Source organism: Microtus oregoni, unplaced genomic scaffold (genome assembly GCF_018167655.1).
Source record: "Microtus oregoni isolate MIOR12 unplaced genomic scaffold, Mior012 000042F_ref0000377, whole genome shotgun sequence".
NCBI classification, from domain to species: Eukaryota; Metazoa; Chordata; class Mammalia; order Rodentia; family Cricetidae; genus Microtus; species Microtus oregoni.
The window spans coordinates 7,965,954-7,986,924 of NW_024543209.1; the positions used below are offsets into that span (position 1 = coordinate 7,965,954).

A 20,971-nucleotide genomic window follows, 5' to 3' on the forward strand; every position below is an offset into this window, starting at 1 on the left:
GAATTTATTATTATGTGCTTAAAGCAATCATTTAACACTGACATTTTAAGTATGACAATAATCCAAGTAATTGTCACCCATTCAGTTAACTGAAAACATCTTCACTTCCTGAGAGGAGTAATTATAACGCACTGTTACTGTCTTTTAATTGTAGACATGTTTGTTTTTGTGTTTATTTTGGTGGAGGCTGTCTTCTAGGATATCCCTTGTCTCAAACTTGGCAATTTGCCCTTTCTTGTTCTCTGATTCTTTCTGACAAATAAATTAAAACACTGTGGCAACAATTTCGAAGTGAGAAATGATTTTTATGTTTTATAGGCCTTGCTTGTGCCTAAAATAGGAACTGCTATGATTCCAGAATATGAACTGTTATAGTTATTGCTTTGTTATTTTTACAATTATTGAAATACTTTATTTAGTTATTTATTTCACATGTACGCATTCATGACTGTGGGTGTATACAGGCCACACTACACATGTAGAGATCAAAGGACAGCTTCATTTGTCTATTTACCTTCCTCTTGTTTTAGACAGGATCTCTCGTTTGCAACTGCATACACCAGGTTCAACTGGTCCATGAGTTTCTGGAGATTCCCCTTTGTCTATCTCCTGTCATCCTGTAATTACACACATGCATACTACTGTGTCTAACTTATACTTGTGTTCTGTGGAGTTGAGCTCATGAGGTTTGCAATGCCATCTCTCCATCACCTCCCCTTTTGAAATAGAATCCAATGCAGCCCAGCCTGGTCTTGAACTCCCTATGTAGCTGAGAGTGACCTTGAACTTCGGATCCTCTTGCCTCCACTTCTCAAGTGTTAGTAATAAAGCATGCCACTCATCTAGATTATGAATTATTTAAAAACAATGTGTGATCAGGAACTGGAGAGGTGGCGCAACAGTTAAGACATATACTACTTTGGAGGAGGACCACAGTTAAGTTCCCAAATATCCATATTGGGTGACTCATAACCTCTTCAGTTTCAGGGATCCAACACCTTCTCCTGGTCTTTGTAGGTCCGTGTACTTTCATGATAAAACAGCACACACACACAGACACACAGACACACACACACACACACACACACACACACACATTCAAAATACAGCAAATCTTTAAAAAATAAAAATGACTATAAAAATAAGACTTTAAGGGGTGATTTCAGATATACCCAAAGATTCTAAACGATGAGGTTTAGATATCTCTGGCCCTATTGTTCTAGGAACCCTCACTAACAGGGAAATGTTGCTCTTTTGGTTTTGTAAGACATTTGAGCTCAAATGTCCAGGGTGAATTTTAATCATAAGGATGTTTGATTGTGGCTTACTTTGTACAATAATTATTTCAGTGTTCCATCATGTGGACATCTTAATTCAGAAATTTTTCATTTTCTAATTTAGTGCTGTATGTTTTCCTTCTGAGCTCCTTTATACGCCATCCACTTGTTGGTACTCTTTACTCTTGTGTCCGCTTAATACACTGTGCTACTAAGTTACCCACTGAGTGATTTGTGTTTGTAATTTTTCTTTTGCATTATTTTTTATCATGTTGATTCTGGTCACTAATATTTTAAGGAGCAGAACACGAAATGAACATTGCATATAAACATTTCTTTACTGTGATTCTAAGTGCATTGTCCGTAATGACCTTCCAGGCACGTATAGCCATGGTACTGTGACTTGTTTATGAGCATGGATAGACATGCATCCACATGTATATATAAGCAACATGTGTGCATATACAAGCCTACCTCAGTTTTGTTGAGAAGAGGATTTTGTTGGGAAATCTCCCAGCCACCTCTCTAAATAGTACTTACTGTTTATGGTGTGTGCACAGTCTACTTAATAATCATCTTGCCACCTACAAAATATATAGCACCAACCCTAACATTTAAATAAACCAGTATTTCAATTATTCTTTCACCTCTGCCATTCTAAGTGCTGAGATCACAGGCATTTCTGACACACCCTGCTGAAAAATGCCGTTTACACATTCTATCTCTTTTTGTTCTTTAGATATTTTCACATGTGTGTGTGTATGTGTGTGTGTGTGTGTGTGTGTGTATGTGTGTGTGTGTGTGTGTGTGTGTATGTGGCATACTCTCATTAATGTTACTCCTACCTTCTCTTATCTCCCTCCCCTCTTGTTACTCACATCCACAAATCCTGTTCCTAAACTTAGGTCTTTTTGCATTATATTTTTAGTCACTGAGTTTGCACAGGACTTTCTGTATGACTAGGGGTTTACTACTCATCATTGGAGCACGGTGAGTACATCTATGGCTATACAGCTGAGGACAGTGTTGGACACTTTCTCTGTTCTCTTTATCTCACATGGAAATGGAGCTGGTTCTATCTTGTTCAGATCTCTCCAGGCTGGGAAGACTTGCCTGCTCACATAGCAGTTCCCATGTGTCTCATACATTTCCCATAGTACTTAGTTTCCTGACATCTTATTTCACATAAAGATTTACAAAAATGAAGCAAAACATGTTTCGCAAGCAAAATGTGCAGATGTCCAGCTCATCAGTTATATATATATATATATATATATATATATATATATATCCAATTTTATTATCATTTTCATTATTATTATATTCTTTTTTTTATTATATTCTTATTATATACATATCATCTGATGGGCTGGACATGTGCATACACCCAGGATAAATACTAGGGAACCATATCTTTTTTCAGATGGTCTTCATTTGTTAAGAGCGTTGCATGAAGAGAAAAATGAGCAGTTCTGTTATTTAGCATGGATGGTCCTGCATTTCTCTCTGGGCTTATACTCATGTCAGCACCAGGGAGGAGGGCCTTTTTGACCAGCTGATGAAAGACAAATGGACAAAGGCCCTAGTAGCTGGTGCCCAACAGGAAACACTCCACGGACTGACTTTCTCTGGATACCACTAGGCATTGCATTTCCACTGAAATTAGAAGGTGGCCAGTAAACCTGGGGGCTCATGGTAGATACAAACAGCCTGGCTGCCTCCAAAGGAGCCCAAAGGGGAAAAGATGCTGTATAAGAAATTTAGGAAACTAAAATGTAGGTCTACTTTTAGGGAATCAAAGCATAAATGCATTGGTAAAAGAGCCTCCTTATCTATTGGAGAAAAGTTCCAAGACTCTTCTTGGTGGACCTTTGAAACGCAAGACATCACAATCATAATAAAACATAAAAATAATGGTGTACGGGAATAAAATCACGCACACCATTACTATTGGCCTTTTGGGCCATTATTCCAGAAAACAAAGTCACCTGAACAAAAGCACTGAGACAATGTTAGGGTCTGGTAACTGGGACAGCTTCTGAATGACAGGCAGGAAGTGACTTACCCAGTCTGGACATGCTAGATGCAGGCTTGATTGTCACCCCCTGTGAGCAGCACCATGAAGGATGGTTTCATGCTTCTCACTGTTAGTCACAATTTAAAACTTACGGATGGTTTGTTTCTGGAATTTCCCATTCGTTTATTTATTGACTTATTTTTTCCCCCCAAGACGGACTGTGGGTAAATGAAACCCTAATAAAAGATCATGGATTAAAAAGGAGCTGCTATGTTGCCTGAAAAAAAAAGAAATGGCGAAAGGCAACCACCCTGAGAGAGGCAAAACTGACAAAATGACTATTTAATAGAAATCCACTCTCTGTCATTAATTCTCTTAATGAATGATGGAGAACACATAAGAAAGCAGCCGCAGGAGGACAAGGGATGGGTATCCCCAGTACACGGTCTCCTAGTGACCCATTTGGGTTTCCTTGCCCCAAATCTAGATTTGTAATTATATGATCGCAAATCTGTGTAGTTCCGGAGGCCCGTTTCCAGAAAAAAATAACCTTCCTCCGAGGACCCCAGACTCAGGGCACTGAGTTCTGAGACACACTCACTGTAAGGTCACATCAGGCTTCTGGGCCAACACTTACTCTTACAATACTTCCACAATTGTGAATTTAAAAGTTCTGTTTTCAGTGCTTGAGTTCAAAGCCAGAGTATACATGGTATGTAACTGGCCACTGAACTACATCCCCAGACCTATAAACTTTTCATAAAAGTATTTATGAAAGACCTTTGTAAAAATGCAATACTTTGAATATGCCAAACTACTTGTATGTGAAAGTTTTAAGGGGATCTATCTATCTATCTATCTATCTATCTATCTATCTATCTATCTACCTACCTACCTATCTATCTATCTATCTATCTATCTATCTATCTATCTACTTAACCTCCCTCCCTCCCTCCCTCCTTCTCTCCCTCCCTCCCTACCGACATACCTACCTATTCATTTATCTATTTATTTTGATTGAAGAAAGTAAAAGCTTCCTAAAAAACACCAGAGGAAGATTTTTCAGGAGAGGTATTTCCCATCACCTAGCTTTGCCCTCTTTCTTATTTTAAGTCCAGCAGAAGCAGGATCTGTGGTTCCTTTGGAAGTGTGGCTTAAAGGTTAGGCTTGTTGACCCAGGCCAAAGGGCTGGTTTGATTCCTGGGTAGTGATTGGCCTGCACATCTCGAAGAACATGGCTGTTTGATTGTGTGCCTCTGTAGGTATTTATTGACACAGAGACTCAAAAATTACTCAGAGCAAATTTAATTAGCTCTTTAATTTCTAGATTTCCTCAGAGCCATCAACACAAATTACTTTTTATAATAGGTGACTAAATAAAACAACTCAGGATTATATTGGAAAGACAAAGAATTAATATTTTGTATTCTGTGTTTGTTGCACTGAATTATGAAGGTTTATTTTCCTCTAGTTTAGGCCCTTACTCAGGAATTTTAAAAGGAGACACAAATGAATAGTTATTAAAATTTCTCTTGACATAATAGGAAGGATTTAAATATTATTTCGACAGGACACTTGTCTATAAGGAGTGTCAAGAGTACAATTTGAGCCACTTGCACTATTATTTGATGAGAATATATCATCACTGTTATTCACAAAAAACTGCTAAAATAATTCTACTGGCTAATATGAGTTGAGAATCTAGCACAAATGATCACTACTAATAACCTGGCACGTGTCTTGTTTTCAGTCTCTCCATGGTCCACAGGAACAAGCACTTGTCTTACAGATCTTTTTCGGATGTTGAACAGATCACTCATAGGTACAGAACTAGTCTTGGATGGGGTTGAAGATGGAGAAAATGCCATCTGGTTCAAACTTTTAAAATTATAAAAGAGATTTTCCTTCTGGTGCTGTGTTTATATATCAAATATAGCTGCATGTATTCTCTATATATGTAAGGAAAGCTCATTCCTGATGCATTTGTAAGTCAGATCGTCTGGGTTCATTGCTCTAACTCTGCCTTTCTGAGTATATCTCTGAGTTACCGCGAATGAGGACTCTCAACATTGAGTTAGGATTTGTTCTAGCTGTGCCTTTTCATCTTCAATGAGCTCTGTGTTAGACATCTCTGTTGAGCTGGGAAGACATGAAGGGTAGTTGACATGTGCCTACATTTTGCTAGATAATTAAACTTGACCCTCCAGATTTGACTATTACAGTCTACTCTGCGTGCTTAAAGCCTGGTGACATGGATCAGTAGGCATGTGTGTCCAAGCCTGAGAATCTGAGTTTGATTCCCAGGTCTTGCATTGTGGGAGGAGAGATCTGACTCCCATAGGTTGTCCTCTGAGCTCAACATCAATGCCTATGTGCACACAGGGCACACATACACGCATGTGAAAATCGTTTTCCAATCTTTATTTAAAGTCATATACCCAGTGTGTGTATATAGTTGGCCCTGTCCCTTCTCCCACTTTCAATATATCTATTATTTCCTGTGATTTGGAGATACATTTCTGGATTTTTAAAAGTATAATACCATGTTCATCTAACAAAGGTGACCCAAACTTTGGTTCTAGGAAAGGTAGAAAAGAGAAGAATACATCATTCTACTGATTGCTTGTGATTGTAAATGTCGGAGCATTTCTGCCACCCCTGAGATGCCTAGATAGAGAACTCAAAGCTGATTCCGGAGCTTGGAATTATATTCCACATCTAGTTAGTGCTCCCCTGTGTTTATATCAGGAGTGATCCTTCTTTCCAAATGGCAATCGCTTTCTGCCGCCCTAACTCATTTTCTTCCTCAGTCCTCGTAACTTCAAAGAGAGGAGCCGCGTAATTGCCCTATCATGAGAAGCACGTGGGATGCACAGACTAGAGAGCTCACAAACCAGTTCAAAATTCTTCCTGAATGAGAGTACTGAGAAGATCCAGGGCTCAGAACGGGCCCTTCACTCTTAGCCCAGAGGGACTCATCTCCATCCTTAGCTTAGACGTCTTGCACCTCCTGGGAAGCCCCTGCTGTGTTCTGTGTCTGCCTATGGGAGCTTTGCTCGGCCTCGCTTTTCCTGTGCTGTTTTGCTAATGCATTATCATGCTACTCATCAACATAACTGTCTTCAGAGCTAACGGCTTTTATATTATTGCTCAAATTATTAATAAAACTTCCATTATCCATGAAGTATTTAGCCGGTTTCTCTTATGAAGTACTTTGTAAACACTGTAACTAATTAGGCCAGGAAAAGCACAGGAAGGTAAATGCTCCTCTTCCTACTCACAGATGGCAAAACGCTAAGTGAATTAGGAGGACCAGGAGGTAAGTTACAGGAAGAGCGGCAAAACCCGCAGCTCTCAGCCTCCAGCTCAGGTGTCACTGTTGAGTCAGGAACAAACACTGACCATAGTTCCCAGACATCTTAGATGCTGTGAAGCCCTGGATCCACCCATCTCCGTCTCTGGGAAAATTCACGGAGAAATAGGTGAATCCTGTTATTGTATCAGTACTAATGATCACAGAGTGCTAGAGAAAGTGTTTTTCATAGATGCCAACGCTAACCTTCTAAAGCCGAGTCACGGTGTACTGAGGAAAAGATATATTGTTTGCAGGAATGCAGTACAAGTTTAAGTCACCTTGGTTGTAAGTGCTGCTATTGTTTGGAGGTTGGATCTCAATTTTCTTTTCCTGTCACTGTCCCTGTCCGGCTCCAAAGCTTCCCACTCACATTCAGAAGCTGTCATTGGAAAGAACAGCCTAAAGAGTTTGGAAGTCTCCTTGGACTCCTTCGATAGACTTCAATTCCTGTTTTCTCATTAGAACATTCATACTTTTGTGCCTCAGTGGGAAAGATCAATTATTTCAATGTCAGTGGTGGTAATATTACCCCTAAGATTTAGCAATTTTCAAAGATCTTTTAACTTAATTAGAAGCATTTGTTGTAAATTGAATTAAACCTGTTAAAAGTGCAATGTGTTATATTAAATGCGTAATACCAAATTGGCCAAGGAGACACATTTTTAAGGAGAACGTTCCAGTTTTTTCAAATGTGCACATTGCAATGAGCAGGAATGTGTGTTCCTTCCATCAGTTTGCTGGAAGTTGAAAGAGTAGGTCAGGATTTTATCTCAGGATATTTAGATGGATGTGTTTGTATTGACAGACACCTTTGAATAAAACATGCATATTTCATACAAAGGCTTGAATAAGTAAGATAAAGCAGGGAGGATACAAACATTACAATAGCTTAAAGATAAAGCTGAAGCCATGGGTGATTAATATATTAGCATTAACACAATGCTTAGTACATAATTGTGATTTCATAATTAATTTTTGAACAAATACCTCCTTTTTCCAAAGATGAACCTTCTTAACCTCACACATTTTCCCTCATCTCTAAACACGTGAACACTGTGACCTGGTCCAGGGAATGCCAACAAGTCAAAATGGTTAATGACGCACTGCATGGGTTCACCAGGCTTTCCGTAACTGACCTTTTGAAAAGTCTCAAGGTAGTTTTCAAATGTCTTAGGCACTCGACAAAGATGAGGAGAGGGGCTAGGCTATTTGAATATTGCAAAGGGTATAGTCAACGACAGGCCAGCTCATGGAGGCAGAGCTTTATGTGGCCTGAAAACACGTGGAAAACCATTTGATTTTAAAACTCTGCTCAGGTGATGAGGGTGGGGGAAGGGTGGCCTAGAATCTTGTGAGAACAGATGGACTCGCTTGCTCTTTCATGTCAGGTTTTAAAAAGCTTCAGAGCTTTGAGAATATAAAAGCTCTTGGACATCCCAGGGAGCTTGGGTTCAAACCTCCCAGAGATACTAAAGCCCTCAAGTGCTCAGGTCCCTAATAGACTTATATCCTGCTGAGTGCATAGAGCTTACCCACATCCCCACTCCCTTTGCATGCTTTCACCATCTCCAGATCACTCAGGACATCTGATGCTATGTAAATCTGTGTCAATAATTTTCAATCACGCTGCTTAGGGACTAGTAGCAAAGAAAACGTCGGCACAAGCTCATAACAAATGTAAGTCTTATTTTGTTTATTATTTATTTATTTATGTTTTTGTTTTTTTGAGACAGGGTTTCTCCGTAGCTTTGGGGCATGCCCTGGAACTAGCTCTTGCAGACCAAGCTGGCCTCGAATTCACAGAGATCTGCCTGCCTCTGCCTCTCAAATGATGGGATTAAAGGTGTGTGCCACCACCCGCCCAGCTCAAATGCAAGTCTTAAAAGAGTTTTACTTTTTGAGAATTCCATACATGAGTATTGTATTCACATGATTTCCAGCCCTCTTTCTCTCCATTACATCTCCTTCTGGGTCACTTCTACAACCCCCTCTCAAATTTACTAATTAACACATGATCTCATCCTTTTTTACACCAACTCTTCCTTCCTCTCGCTAGCACATATAACACGTTCCAGCACTAGGAAAGCTAGTCCTGAGAGAGTAGGATTCCAGGTTCAGTTTTATTCCTCCAAGTCCTGGAGGACTTGGACACAGACCTTGGAAAAATTAAACTGGAAATGATTTTGAAGCCTCGTCCCTGAACTCTAGCTCGCATAATATTGGAAGTATTAGAAGCTGCAGAGAGAGAGGGAGGGGCAATTGGTAGTCCCACCCAGCTGCTAAAGCCCATAAACCACAACAATTACAGATGTGGCAATATATCCCCAGTGGTGAAACAGACACTTTTATCTTGGGGGTAACCAACAGTTGTCTAATTGGACTTAAGGCTTGCTGCACAAAAAGTCATGTCCGGTACTGTAAACCTAGCAAATGTGAACTACCCACGACTTTCTGATCATGGGTCATAGGCACTAGAACAGAACCTACTATTAAAGTGTTAATCTAATTCATCCTTATCGATTAAAAATTGGGAGTCAGCTATCAGAGTCAGAATCTGAAAGATCAAAGAAGCAGGAGAGCAGCTGTCAGTTGCTTCCTACCTCTTTCTGTCCCTCTAATACAAAAGGGCCAAGGTCTTCTCTAAGCCCACCTTCTTACTTCCTATATGCTATCTGACCTCAGCCCTCCAAACCTCACGGTCAGCGAGTGGCGAGCTCTGCCTTTAGGCTCAAGGCAAGCTTTATTTGTCAGGGACAATGAAAATATCACACAACATACTTCTGTCGTTTTCCTAAGCAAATATAATTCCTAACTGTATACTAAATATTTAGCTTTATATCCACAGAGAACTGTACCTCTCACCCCACCCCATCAAATACAGTATTGGAAAAACATTTTCTTTGGACTAGGGAGATGACCCAATGTGTAAAGTGTTTGATATGTTAGCATGAGGATCTGGGTCTCAGACACCTAGAGTGGGAGGTGAAACAGAGGTGAAGGGCTCCTATAATTCCAAATCTAGGCAGTACAAACACAGTTGGATCCCACAGGCTTATTGACCATCCAGCCTAGACAAACAGATGTGCTCCAGGTTCAGTGAGAAGTTCTTGTATCCAAAAATAAGATGATGGGCCAGTGAAGTGGCTCAGTGGGCAAAGGCACTTTTCATGTAAGCCTGTTGACCTGCCTTCAATTCCCAGAGCTCATGTAAAGCTGGAAAGAGAGAATCTGTTTCATAAAGTTGTTAGATGATCCCTATTCATATGCTGTGGCACACACACATGAAATAATAACCCATTAAAATTAAACGGGGTATATTAAACATATTTTCAGTTAAAGAAATTAGACTTTAATCTGAGGACTGTGGATGTGATTCTATGTTCTGTGCCTCCTTCTTGCTCAGCCTCCAGTCCCACTTTCATAATTTCTCTTCATTTTGGAGAACTCAGAGGAGAAGTTCCCTTTGGTGTAGTTTGAGATAGGAACTTGCTCCGTGTTTCCTCATACCATCTATATGTCATTAAAGGAGTTACGCACTGGGTCTCAGCCCCATGCATTAGCTTTGCACTTCCCTGTGTCTGCCAATAGACCAGAAGTACTATGGGGAGAGCTTTCCAAGGCCTCTCACCCTTGTTCATCTTTTCTACCCTCATATTCCTCTGCTTCTGGGACAGATTGTGCACACCGAGGACTTAGGACAATGAAGAGTTCTGACTTCGCACTTCTGGAGGTCAGAAATCTGTAAAGGGGGTCTGGTAGAAATGAAGGATGAAAAGGGCTGGTTTGTTCAGAGGCACCAAGGGACAACGTTTCCTTGATCTGTTCAGTTCTACAGTTGGATCTTCTTCCTCAGTCATCTGTGTCTGCATAGGCTACAAATTCAGGCCAAGGTTGTCTACACTGCCCTCCTCCCAGCTGCCCTTCTAGTCCACTCTGTCTCCTTGCCTGCCATCATCTTCCAATCTTTGGAGACCCTTCTAACTGCACTGGGTTCATCTCAATAAATTAGAATAATATTACTTTTAGCTGCAACCAAAATTTCTTCTGTTGCTTAATTCACCACTGCTATTTAATTTTACATAATCGCAAATTCCAGGGTTTAATGTGGGTGATATTTTCAGGGGTACTACTCTCCCAATAACACTATCACAGGGCCTGGCATATCAGGCACATACAGTGATGATCTAGGAGTAACCAGAATTCTACAAAGGAAGTGACATTCCTTTCAGGTTTCAGGGCAAGGGGTTGTCAGTTTCCTGGTGTCTCTTGATCTAGAGGTTTTGTGATGGAGAAAAGTCCTGATGGAAAGACAGGAACATGTAGAGAACATTCTTGATTGCCAGCCATGTTTCTCTGAGCAAATTATGGAACTGACTTGGCTTTAGTTCTGACTCTGTGATCACTGGAGAGACTTGGCGGTGACCTCTGTATATTCCTTTACGTCTTCATTTTAACTATTTTATATCTTCATTTTAACAGCTCCCTGAAATACTGAATAATAAGTCTCAGGAAGCCTCAGAATTATTGAGCACATTCGTGGGTTTTTTGTTTGTTTGTTTGTTTAAATGACAGTAGGACTAGAGAGATAGCTCAGTGGGTAAAGGATTTGCCTCCTGAGTCTGAGGACCGGAGTCCCGAGTCTAAAGCCAGATTCAGTTGCATGCCTCTGTAATCTCAGCATGCCTACGATGAGATGGGAGATGAAGACAGGAGAATCTGGAAGCTCACAGGCCAGGTAGACTGGTGTGCACAGTTGATGGAGGAAGGTCATTGGTTAAATAAAAAGAAACTGCTTGGCCCTCATTGGTTAGTAGATAGGTGGGAGGAGTAAACAGAACAGAACGCTGGGAGGAAGAGGAAGTGAGCTCAGACTCCACAGCTCTCCTCTCTGGAGCAGACGCCTGAGAGAGACGCCATGCCCTGCTCCCGGGCAGACACACGCCATGAAGCTCCGACCCAGGATGGACTAGGCTAGAATCTTCCCGGTAAGACCGGTTCTCACAGATTATTAGAGATGGGTTGATCGGGATATCAGAATTAGCCAGTAAGGGCTAGAGCTAAAGGGCCAAGCAGTGTTTAAATGAATACAGTTTGTGTGTTGTTATTTAGGGGCATAAGCTAGCCAGGCGGCTGGGGTGCCAGGGACGCAGCCCCGCCGCCCCTATTTACTACACACAGTGATAAAAAACATGAGACCCTGTCTCAAACAAGATGGGATGTGAGAACTGACACCCAGGATGGTCCTATGACCCCCACACTCCCCCTCGCTCACACACAAACACCAGAGACATCACACACACACAAATAAAAAGCATTACCCCGATGAATAGAATACAGTGAAAAATAAAAAAAGACCCAATACAATAAATATTTATCTGCAATCATTAGATTTTTAAAGTGTTAGATGGGGATTATATTTGGTGATGTCAGGAAGGAGTATGCAAATTTTAGTGCCATCTATTGGTACTGATTTTGAAATAAGGGCTACTACAGCATGCTAATGAGTCTGTCCTGTATTCAGCTTCCTGGGGGTCTGTATTCACCACAAAAGAGTGCTTAAGAATGCATTCTGTGCCCTTCTTCTTCAAAGCAATTTTGGTCTTTTTTTATGTTATTATTATTACACTGATGGATTGTAGAAATCTTGTTTGATTTCAGGTCTCTATAAAGATTGGGCATGCAAGGGGGACATATGGGTGTCATATGAAATGTGACTGAAGTTCAGAGGAATAGGTTTCATTTAATAGATGAAGACTGGATGGCTTCCCTATCCCCCCCCCCCCCCGTCACCTCCCTGCCCAGCTCTGGTAGCCCACCCCTGAGCAATGGAAGTGCTGTCTTCATGAATCGAGGGCATGCTGCTTGCCTCAATGTGATTTTCCAATGATCTGTGTGCTCCATGGCTTCCTTCATAACCAACAAATCAATCCCCACTCCCTGTATCACACACACCAGTGGTAGATGCCATTCATTATCCTTCTGATGGTCAGACTCCTTGTATATAACCAATAAAGATTACAGAAGGGCAGACTGGTGGAAATGCGGATGGGAATATTCCACAAGGACAGGGAGTCTTGTAACCTGCATTGCGTGCTCACAAGTCCAACAAAGGAGCCCTGGCAAGGCGATTGTCAAACACAGAAGCTGGGATCTGTCGAAGGAAATGCAGTTTGAATGTTATCTATGGCAACAGTTGTGGGTGTAATCCTATATATCTGTGCACTGAGATTTAGGTACAAACTCTAAATTATTATAAGGCAAGAGCTGCTGTATACTGTAATAGGAACATCAGTTATAACATGATGCCTCACTAGCTCCTTTGACTAATAAAATACAATTTCTAATTTTATTGAGATTCACCTAGCACCACTAATTCTTTTGCTAATACCAAATTTCAAGGCTTGTAAAATTTAAAGCACCAGATGAATAACTTTTCCTAAATTCTTTGACTCTACATGCATGGTTGCCATCATTGAATGAATAAAGACTAATATAGATTTGAATTAATTCATAACAACTGATTGAGTATTTTGAATGACATGTGAATGCATCTAATTTAATCTTGGTGTTCTTTTTTTTTTCCAAATCAAATGTTTGACAAGCAAAAATTTGTTTCTAGGTGTGAGTGGCAATACTTAATCCATGAAACTAACTGGGAATGTGGCTTTGGGGCAGTTTCTCTGCATATGGACTCAAACTGCTTAGTCACTTATACCAATGGAGGTGAAAAGAACAATGGAAATTTCCACTCACCAAATAAGCTTCTGTCTTTTCCATTTTGCACATGTTGAGGCTTTCTAGCTCCCTGCAAACAATACAATGTGGAGTCTGTGTCTGATTTCTTCTTTCTCTGAAGAGGTGGAACAGTGATGGAGGAATTAATGGATCAAATTAACGGATCATGTGTAGAATATTTATTTAAGTGGTGTAGGAAAGTTTGGGTTTCATTTCATATGATGTAAGGGCTAGTCTGGGGTTCTCTCAAAGGAGCCCTCAACCCTGACAGTATCTCTGTCTGTCACCAAGGCTCCTTGCAGGGTGTGTGTGTGTGTGTGTGTGTGTGTGTGTGTGTGTGCGCGCGTGTGTGTTTGTATAAGTTGCAGGGACTTTGACTGCAAAAGATCCAAGACTTTTTTTTTAAATAGCAATATAGAAACGTTAGACTTGTAGGGTGGGGGTGTAGGGGCTAAGATTTGGCAAACCCTCTGAGCAATGCACACAAAATATATACCATTTATGGCATTTAAATCATAAGCCATTACTTGGAATTTCAAAATACTATTTGGTTTCAAGTGTTCTGAAGTTAGCCAGGCATAAGGTGTGGTGTGCAGACCCAAAGTTCCTGGCTACCATCATCCACATGGTTGAAGTTGTAAGGAAAGAGGTAAGCCTGTCCTTGCCTTTCACCCTAAACACACCGCACAGGGCTGGAGTACAGAGCTGTGGACACATCTGGAGGGAGTGTTTGATGAGTCACTGCACCCACCTCCCATCTTAAACTCTCCATTCATGTTCCACATATGTGTGTGCACATGCGCACATGCTCTTCTTATTTCACTGTTATTCTCTAGGGTGGTTAAAAGGCATGCTCAGTACAAAAGTGGGTGATGGTTCACTCCTCCATAAAACACTCAGGGAACTGTCAGTTTCGGCTTTAGTGCCCTATTAGCCTATGGAGACCAAAAGGCCATAGCTATGCCCCTCCCTGTGTTGATATTCTGTTGTCAGACTTAAGTTTCCATGGCTTCCCTACACTTCCCATGGTATGCTTGTCATTGTACTTGACAGTCTTCAGATAGCCGTGAGCTTTATTCAGGAAAGTCTTTTGAATGTATCCATGGATTCTACACTTTTCTGGTAAACAATAAGTCTTTTATTTTGAATTCTGGTTGGGATGAATAACTCGCTTCAGTTTCAAGTAATTCATTTTTAATAACAGATAAACCAATATTTTATTACATTTCATTTGTTGTTGTTGTTGGAGGTGGTGTGTGTGTGTGTGTGTGTGTGTGTGTATGTGTGTGTGTGTGTGTGTGTATAGGCGCAGGAATGCACACACATGCATGGACAGTAGTGATCAAAGGACAACTTTTGGGAGTTGATTTTTCTAGCAAACTCAGAATGTCAGGCTTGCTAACAGACTCCCTTCCCCACTGTACCATTTCCCTGGCTCCAATAAACACGCTGACATGCTATGAAGAACATGTGCTTTTGTGAGCAGATGACATAAGAAGGGATATACTTTAGTTGTACAATGTTTTCCAAGAAAATTAAATTTACTAATTCTAATAATTCCTTCCCATGTTTTATGCCATAAGCATGTAGCTCAGTGACGGGTATATTTACATTGCTGGACATTTGATCTTAGAAATTTTTCATCTTACAAAGCCTAAACCATGACTCATTCCACAGCAGGAAAGGATTGTCCTTCCAGGCACCATTGAACATTTGCTTCCCCTGACTTTAACTGCAACAGAAAGGTCAGGTATCAGAATCCTGTAGTGTTGTCCTTTTGTGACTGGATTATTTCACGTTAACTGTCCTCAAGGCTCATTCACATTGTAGCATGTGTCAGAATTCCTTCATTTATTTTATGCTAGACAATACTTTATTGCATATTATCAGATATATTCCCTTCAACCACTCCTCAGTGGGCATTTCTGTTGCTTCCATGTTTCAGCTGCTGAAGATGCTGCTGCCATGACCAGGGGTGTGGTTATCACTTCCCTGCTCTGCTTTCAATTCCTCTGGATATGGATTATGATTTGCATAGGTGGGCCATATGATTGCTACATTTTTTTATATTGGTGTTACATGCACCATACTGTTTCCCAAGGTAGTACTCAAGAATTCTAATACTAATGCTTGGGACTTTCTGTTGTTTTGTTGTTCTTGTTGCTTTTAATAGGCCTTGTAAGGAGGATGGATTTGTGTCTCGTGGCTTTCATTTACATTAGCCTAACTCATATTTACCCATGCTGTCTTCAATCATCCATTTCAACAAAAAGGAGAATAAATATGCTTGACTTCCAAATGTTTAGGACTAATTTCACTCAGTTCTGTTCAGCACTGGAGCACTTCCCTTCAGGGCATAAGGTAGGTCCAGCGTTGACTTGTGGTTTCTTTGTTTGCAGCTGCTCTCCTGTTGTAGATGGCTGTGGATCTGGGGAGGTAGCCAAACACCTCCACTTTACATGGGTGTCCCTGTTTTCAGAACTTGAATTAGCTCAATGGCAGAGCCAGGGATTCTGGTACCTCCTGCTGCTGATGGCTTCTCTCTGGTTCCTGAGGCTCTACCTGCATTACCTGGGCCAGTGGCTTTTCCTCTGGGCCCTTTCAACTCCAGTTACAAAGTAAGTGCTTTCCCCTGCAAGTCAAGGAGATGCATTTTCATCTTGCTAGGGCCAATCAGAGTACAAAATTCCTTTCCCCGCTCACTTATTGGAAGACCTCAAATGGAGCCCTGATTTGAAGAGACAAAAGAAGTCTTTACCTGAGATCAGGGGCTTTTATTATAGTTACAGTCGCAGGCTGTGATTGGCTCTGCATATACAAACACTTAACTTGAGCATCAATATTTATTTAAAATTCAGCACATTCAAATATGTCCTGATATCTGAGAAGGACTCAAGAAGGAATTTGGTAATGGTGTTTCTGTTCTATTTTGATTTTATAAGCATGACAAAGGCTGAAGGTATTTCAGAAGTAATGTTAGTCTGATTTATTACCATACTCAGGAAAGAAAAGCTTGCTTCTTCTACAAAATGATTGAATTCAAACAATTACCAAACTCAAGCCCAGGCAGCTTTCTGGGCCATTATCCTGTAGGGGAAAAATTATGTTTTAAAGGTTGTCTGCCTGTAAACATGGTTGTGTAGGCACTCTAGATAGACAGATAGATAACAACACAAGGAAAATTCATTTTCTCCAATGTGTAGATGGTACAGATAGAAACAGACACATGTGTAGAGTTTCCATTAAGATGATTATGAAGAATTTTAAGACCTTCTGAAAAGAAATCCATATGTGTATATATACACACACAGAGTTTTTGATATTCTTATGAAATAAAGTAACAAAGATGTGAATATGTTGTAGATATGAAAATTTGTATGTGTCAAATAACTACATGTTCATGAAGGCATTCTTGCATGCATATTTTCTGTCTGTCTGTCTCTCTCATCTATCTATCTATCTATCTATCTATCTATCTATCTATCTATCTATCTATCTATCATGTATGTATGTATCTATCTATCATGTGTTTATCTATCATCTATCTATCTATCTATCTATCTATCATCTATCTATCTATCTATCTATCTATCTATCTATCTATCTATTTATCTATCATGTATGTATCTATCTATCATGTGTCTATCTATCTATCTATCTATCTATCTATCTATCTATCTATCTATCTATATCTATCATGTATGTATGTATCTATCTATCATGTGTCTATCTATCTATCAATCATGTATGTATGTATGTATCTATCTATTATGTATCTATCATGTATGTATGTATGTATGTATCTATCTATCTATCATGTATGTATCTATCTATCATGTATCTATCTATCTATCTATTATCTATCTATCTATCCATCTATCTATCATGTATGTATATATTTTCTTAGCTTCCGAAGCAGAAAATACAAATGTCCTAGCCTGCGCTGATAGACTTTATTAGTCACACTTTTACTCTTCATCAGAAGAGGAAGCCTTACCTTTCTTAGTTGTTAATCCAACAAGACAGCAAAAATTATTGTGACAGCTCCTGTTGGTTCATTTTGTAAACAGAGGACTTGGACTACTACTATACTATTTGGGGGGGGGGGCTTATTGTCTAGATCCACAGTCCTGACTCACACTGTTGCTCCAGGCCACATCTCAGCTATGACAACACCGACAATGAATGCTTACCCTGACTGTGGCAGGGCCTATACTAAGAAACCTACATTGTTCTATTTCATATCCATAAGGACACAAAAGATTCTCCTCTGAAGAAGTAGTCAAGGAATGGATAAGACTTCTCTCCACTGGAAGACTTTTGATTCACAGTTTTACACCAGCCTAATTGGACAGAGATTTTTGTATGTTGTAGGGAAAGATGATGTCAAAGCCACACTGCAGGCAGCGCCTGTTACTGGCTTGAACTGAATTTAACCCACTGGGCTTCAGCTTGTGTCATTAGCCCTTTGCTATGAAATTTCAGTTGTTAGTGATGACTGCACTTTTGATGTTGGAAGTTGGAGTCACGCCAGAAAAGCCATAAGCAAAATACACAACCTTCAGCCAAATTCTGAAGTATCATTAGATTTACGTCAATTTCTCATTTTCACAAGACGTTGACTCATTGAAAGTTCATTAGTGTATTTTGTGTTTAAAATTGGCCATGAATATATCCTGTGTACTACAAAGAAGTTTCTGATTTACACATGGCTCTACTGAGTGGCTCAATGACATGCTTGGTCTGCTAGCTGCCTTTGTTTTTTATGTAAGAATAAAGGACAAGATACCTTTCATATCTTTGGTTGTGAACTATCCTGGTGGTCAAGAAAGGTGGAAGGCTTCTAACACTCAATTTCAGGTGCCATTTTGGGTGAAGTATTTTGTATTTTTAATAAAGAAAGCAAAGCACAGGGATCCACTGATTGCCCACTGATTGCTTTGCACACTGGTCTTTGCCTAATTCTTGCTTGGTGCCTGTGCTTTACTCCCCCAACAGATTCCAGTTTTATTCCTACACTGTTGAACTCTGCTACCCAACTTCTTCACTTCACGTTGGCGAAGAGCTTGCTGTGATTGCGCTGGGGCCATTAGCTCTGAACACAATAACATTCCCCTTGCTTCTGATCAGATGGGGCTGTCAGCTCCTGTTCTCCTCCCGCCCGGATGCCTTGTCAAAGCTTATCATCACGATGGGACTATGGACAGTTCTAGACCCATTGGCAGTGTTTATAGTGGATGCTTTCCTGGGGGTAAGTCAAGTAAAATAACCAAGATATGAATCCCTGGCACACAGTTCAGCACAGTGCACAACTCAGTTGACATGGGATGTTTCAATAATGATGTCATTCAGTATTCATCCTGAATTGAAGTTATTAAGCTTTTCCTCATAAAAAAAAAATCAAGGATGGGCTCATAAAATTGATTCAAGTGTGATTTTAACTATTGCAAATTTTAAAAATAAGTAGAGAATGGCCTAGAAAATAAAAAGCAAACTGTCACATTTTAAAAACTATTCCAAAATTTCTATTTTTTTACATAAAAATAAAAACTTTTTCAAAATGAAAGATTTTCATAGACAAACTTCCCAGAAAAGAACTTTTACAGTAGTTCATTCAGCGTAACTGGCTGCCTACCTGCTTTCTGCCAGGACAGAAATATGTACCAAATAGAAAGGCAAGAGATAAGAGCCGATGTAATATTTTGAAGTCATAACTTTTCAAAAGTCACCCCTCAGGCATTTCTTTCAACAGTTGTGATGATTTCGAAGTGACAAGCACATTGCACCTTAAAAACACAGTCTTAGCATCCTGAATGATTGTTAGGGACGTGCAATAGTGCGTGATGCTGCATGGGAGGACAGTATTCCAGGACTAGGCAATGACTCTGTGCTTCTTATCACTGTTGTGCAGTTTCTTTGTTATGTATGAATGTATGAACTGAGCTGTGGAGTAAACAGCATCTCCATTTTTCAGTATGAACTGAGTTGTGGAGTAAACAGCATCTCCATTTTTCCGGTCAGACAAAACAGTTACATAGAATTCTAATAGTTACAACTAGTATCTGAATTCTGAAACTGGTTATTCTCCCATTGTATCAAAATCTCTCCTTGAAGCTGTGAGTCCATATATTGCTCTGTGAAATTAAGTGTGTGCTATCTAATGATAATTATTCAATCTCAACAAATTATTTAATTTGCTGATGCATATGACTATAATACATATACAAAGTTGATACGGTTATTCTTGTGAATTTGTTTGACGTATCTATATCTCTGGCTGCTTAGAGCTTGTAAAGTATGCAATTTCTTGACTTATGCTTTTCAAGCACTGGCGTCAAACCCAAAGCTATGTGCATTGTAAGCAAGCACCCCACTCTGAATTACATCGCCAGTGTCTGAAACAGGTAATTTTTAGTTTTTATTTTGTATCAAAACCTATTCCAAGTCTTGGTAAAACAAAAGGTATGGACTGTGCCCTAAACTTTCTTCATCAATGGATATGGGGTGAGGGAACACTGACTTGTGCTTCCACCAAATTACTACTCAATGCAGACTCTGTTAGTCCGGGACCAGAGTTTAAAAACCTGAAGTCATATCCATACAAGAGGCTCTGAAGAGCATGCTGGAGGACCCAGGAACACTAGCATCACCTGGAAGACAAAAGCCCCACATACAGAGCAATCAATGGTACACCCTTCATTTTTCTGTCCATTAGCTATGATTCCAATCAAAGATAAAGTTTAGCATCTTTATCAAAGTTTCACTCAATTTTTCCAAAGGTTTATGTTAGATTATCAAAGCACAATTGAAGATGGTGGCTCAAAATTATATGATAATTCAAACCAGAACACACTTTAATCTGAAGGCAATAGAATTATAAGCAATTTCAAAGTGAAAAAAGGGGAAATCTAAATTAAACTTTTTATATCTAGACCTGGCAATAATATAAAACATTGAGCAGAGGGCAGGCAGGTGGCTATTCTAAATTAATTCAATGTGATCAAATACTCATTCATAACATTATATGATTGATGTTCCCCCTACCATGAGGACATGAAAAGGGATGTTTCATATTTGGTATGTATAGAGTTGGTCTTTATCACTACCCTAAGCAGATCTTAGTGTATTGACAGACTATACTGTTAATTATGTAAGAAATGATTTATCTCAATCACATACTATTAAAACTAAAGTCTCAAGTATCGTCTGATGAACTTTTGGGGACATTCTACACCTTGGGTGCTAGAGCAGGCAGTACAGCCTGATCTCCGTTTTCTACTTCTCCTGGGCTATCCTATGTCACAGTACTGCTTCTCAGACTTGAATATTTGTAAGTGTCCAGGGTTTTCACCTAATGTGCACCATGCCTCATCAAGAAGGGCCCAAGATTCCATATTCTCTATGGTCTTAGGTGATATTAGTGGTGCCATTTCCCTTGACCACTGCCTGAGCAAAATAATACTAGACACAATGTCAAGTGAACCTTCCCTACCACTGCTGTTTTCTAGGTTGAACCTTTAGGTTGCTAGGCTCCTCTTAGCCAAACTGGGATCCTTGAGGCTTTGAGTGCACTGGTATAATTTATAT

The 20,971-nt window shown here is 39.9% G+C and overlaps 1 protein-coding gene across 1 annotated transcript in view; it reads left to right on the forward strand.

Moving 5' to 3' along the window:
- Positions 1-20,971, forward strand: part of LOC121433951 — a 280,105-nt gene that overhangs the window by 180,496 nt on the left and 78,638 nt on the right. The window contains exons 14-15 of the mRNA XM_041632632.1: positions 15,784-16,002; positions 18,383-18,635. Coding sequence (XP_041488566.1) covers positions 15,784-16,002; positions 18,383-18,635 — 472 coding nt within the window. The remainder of the gene's footprint in view (positions 1-15,783; positions 16,003-18,382; positions 18,636-20,971) is intronic.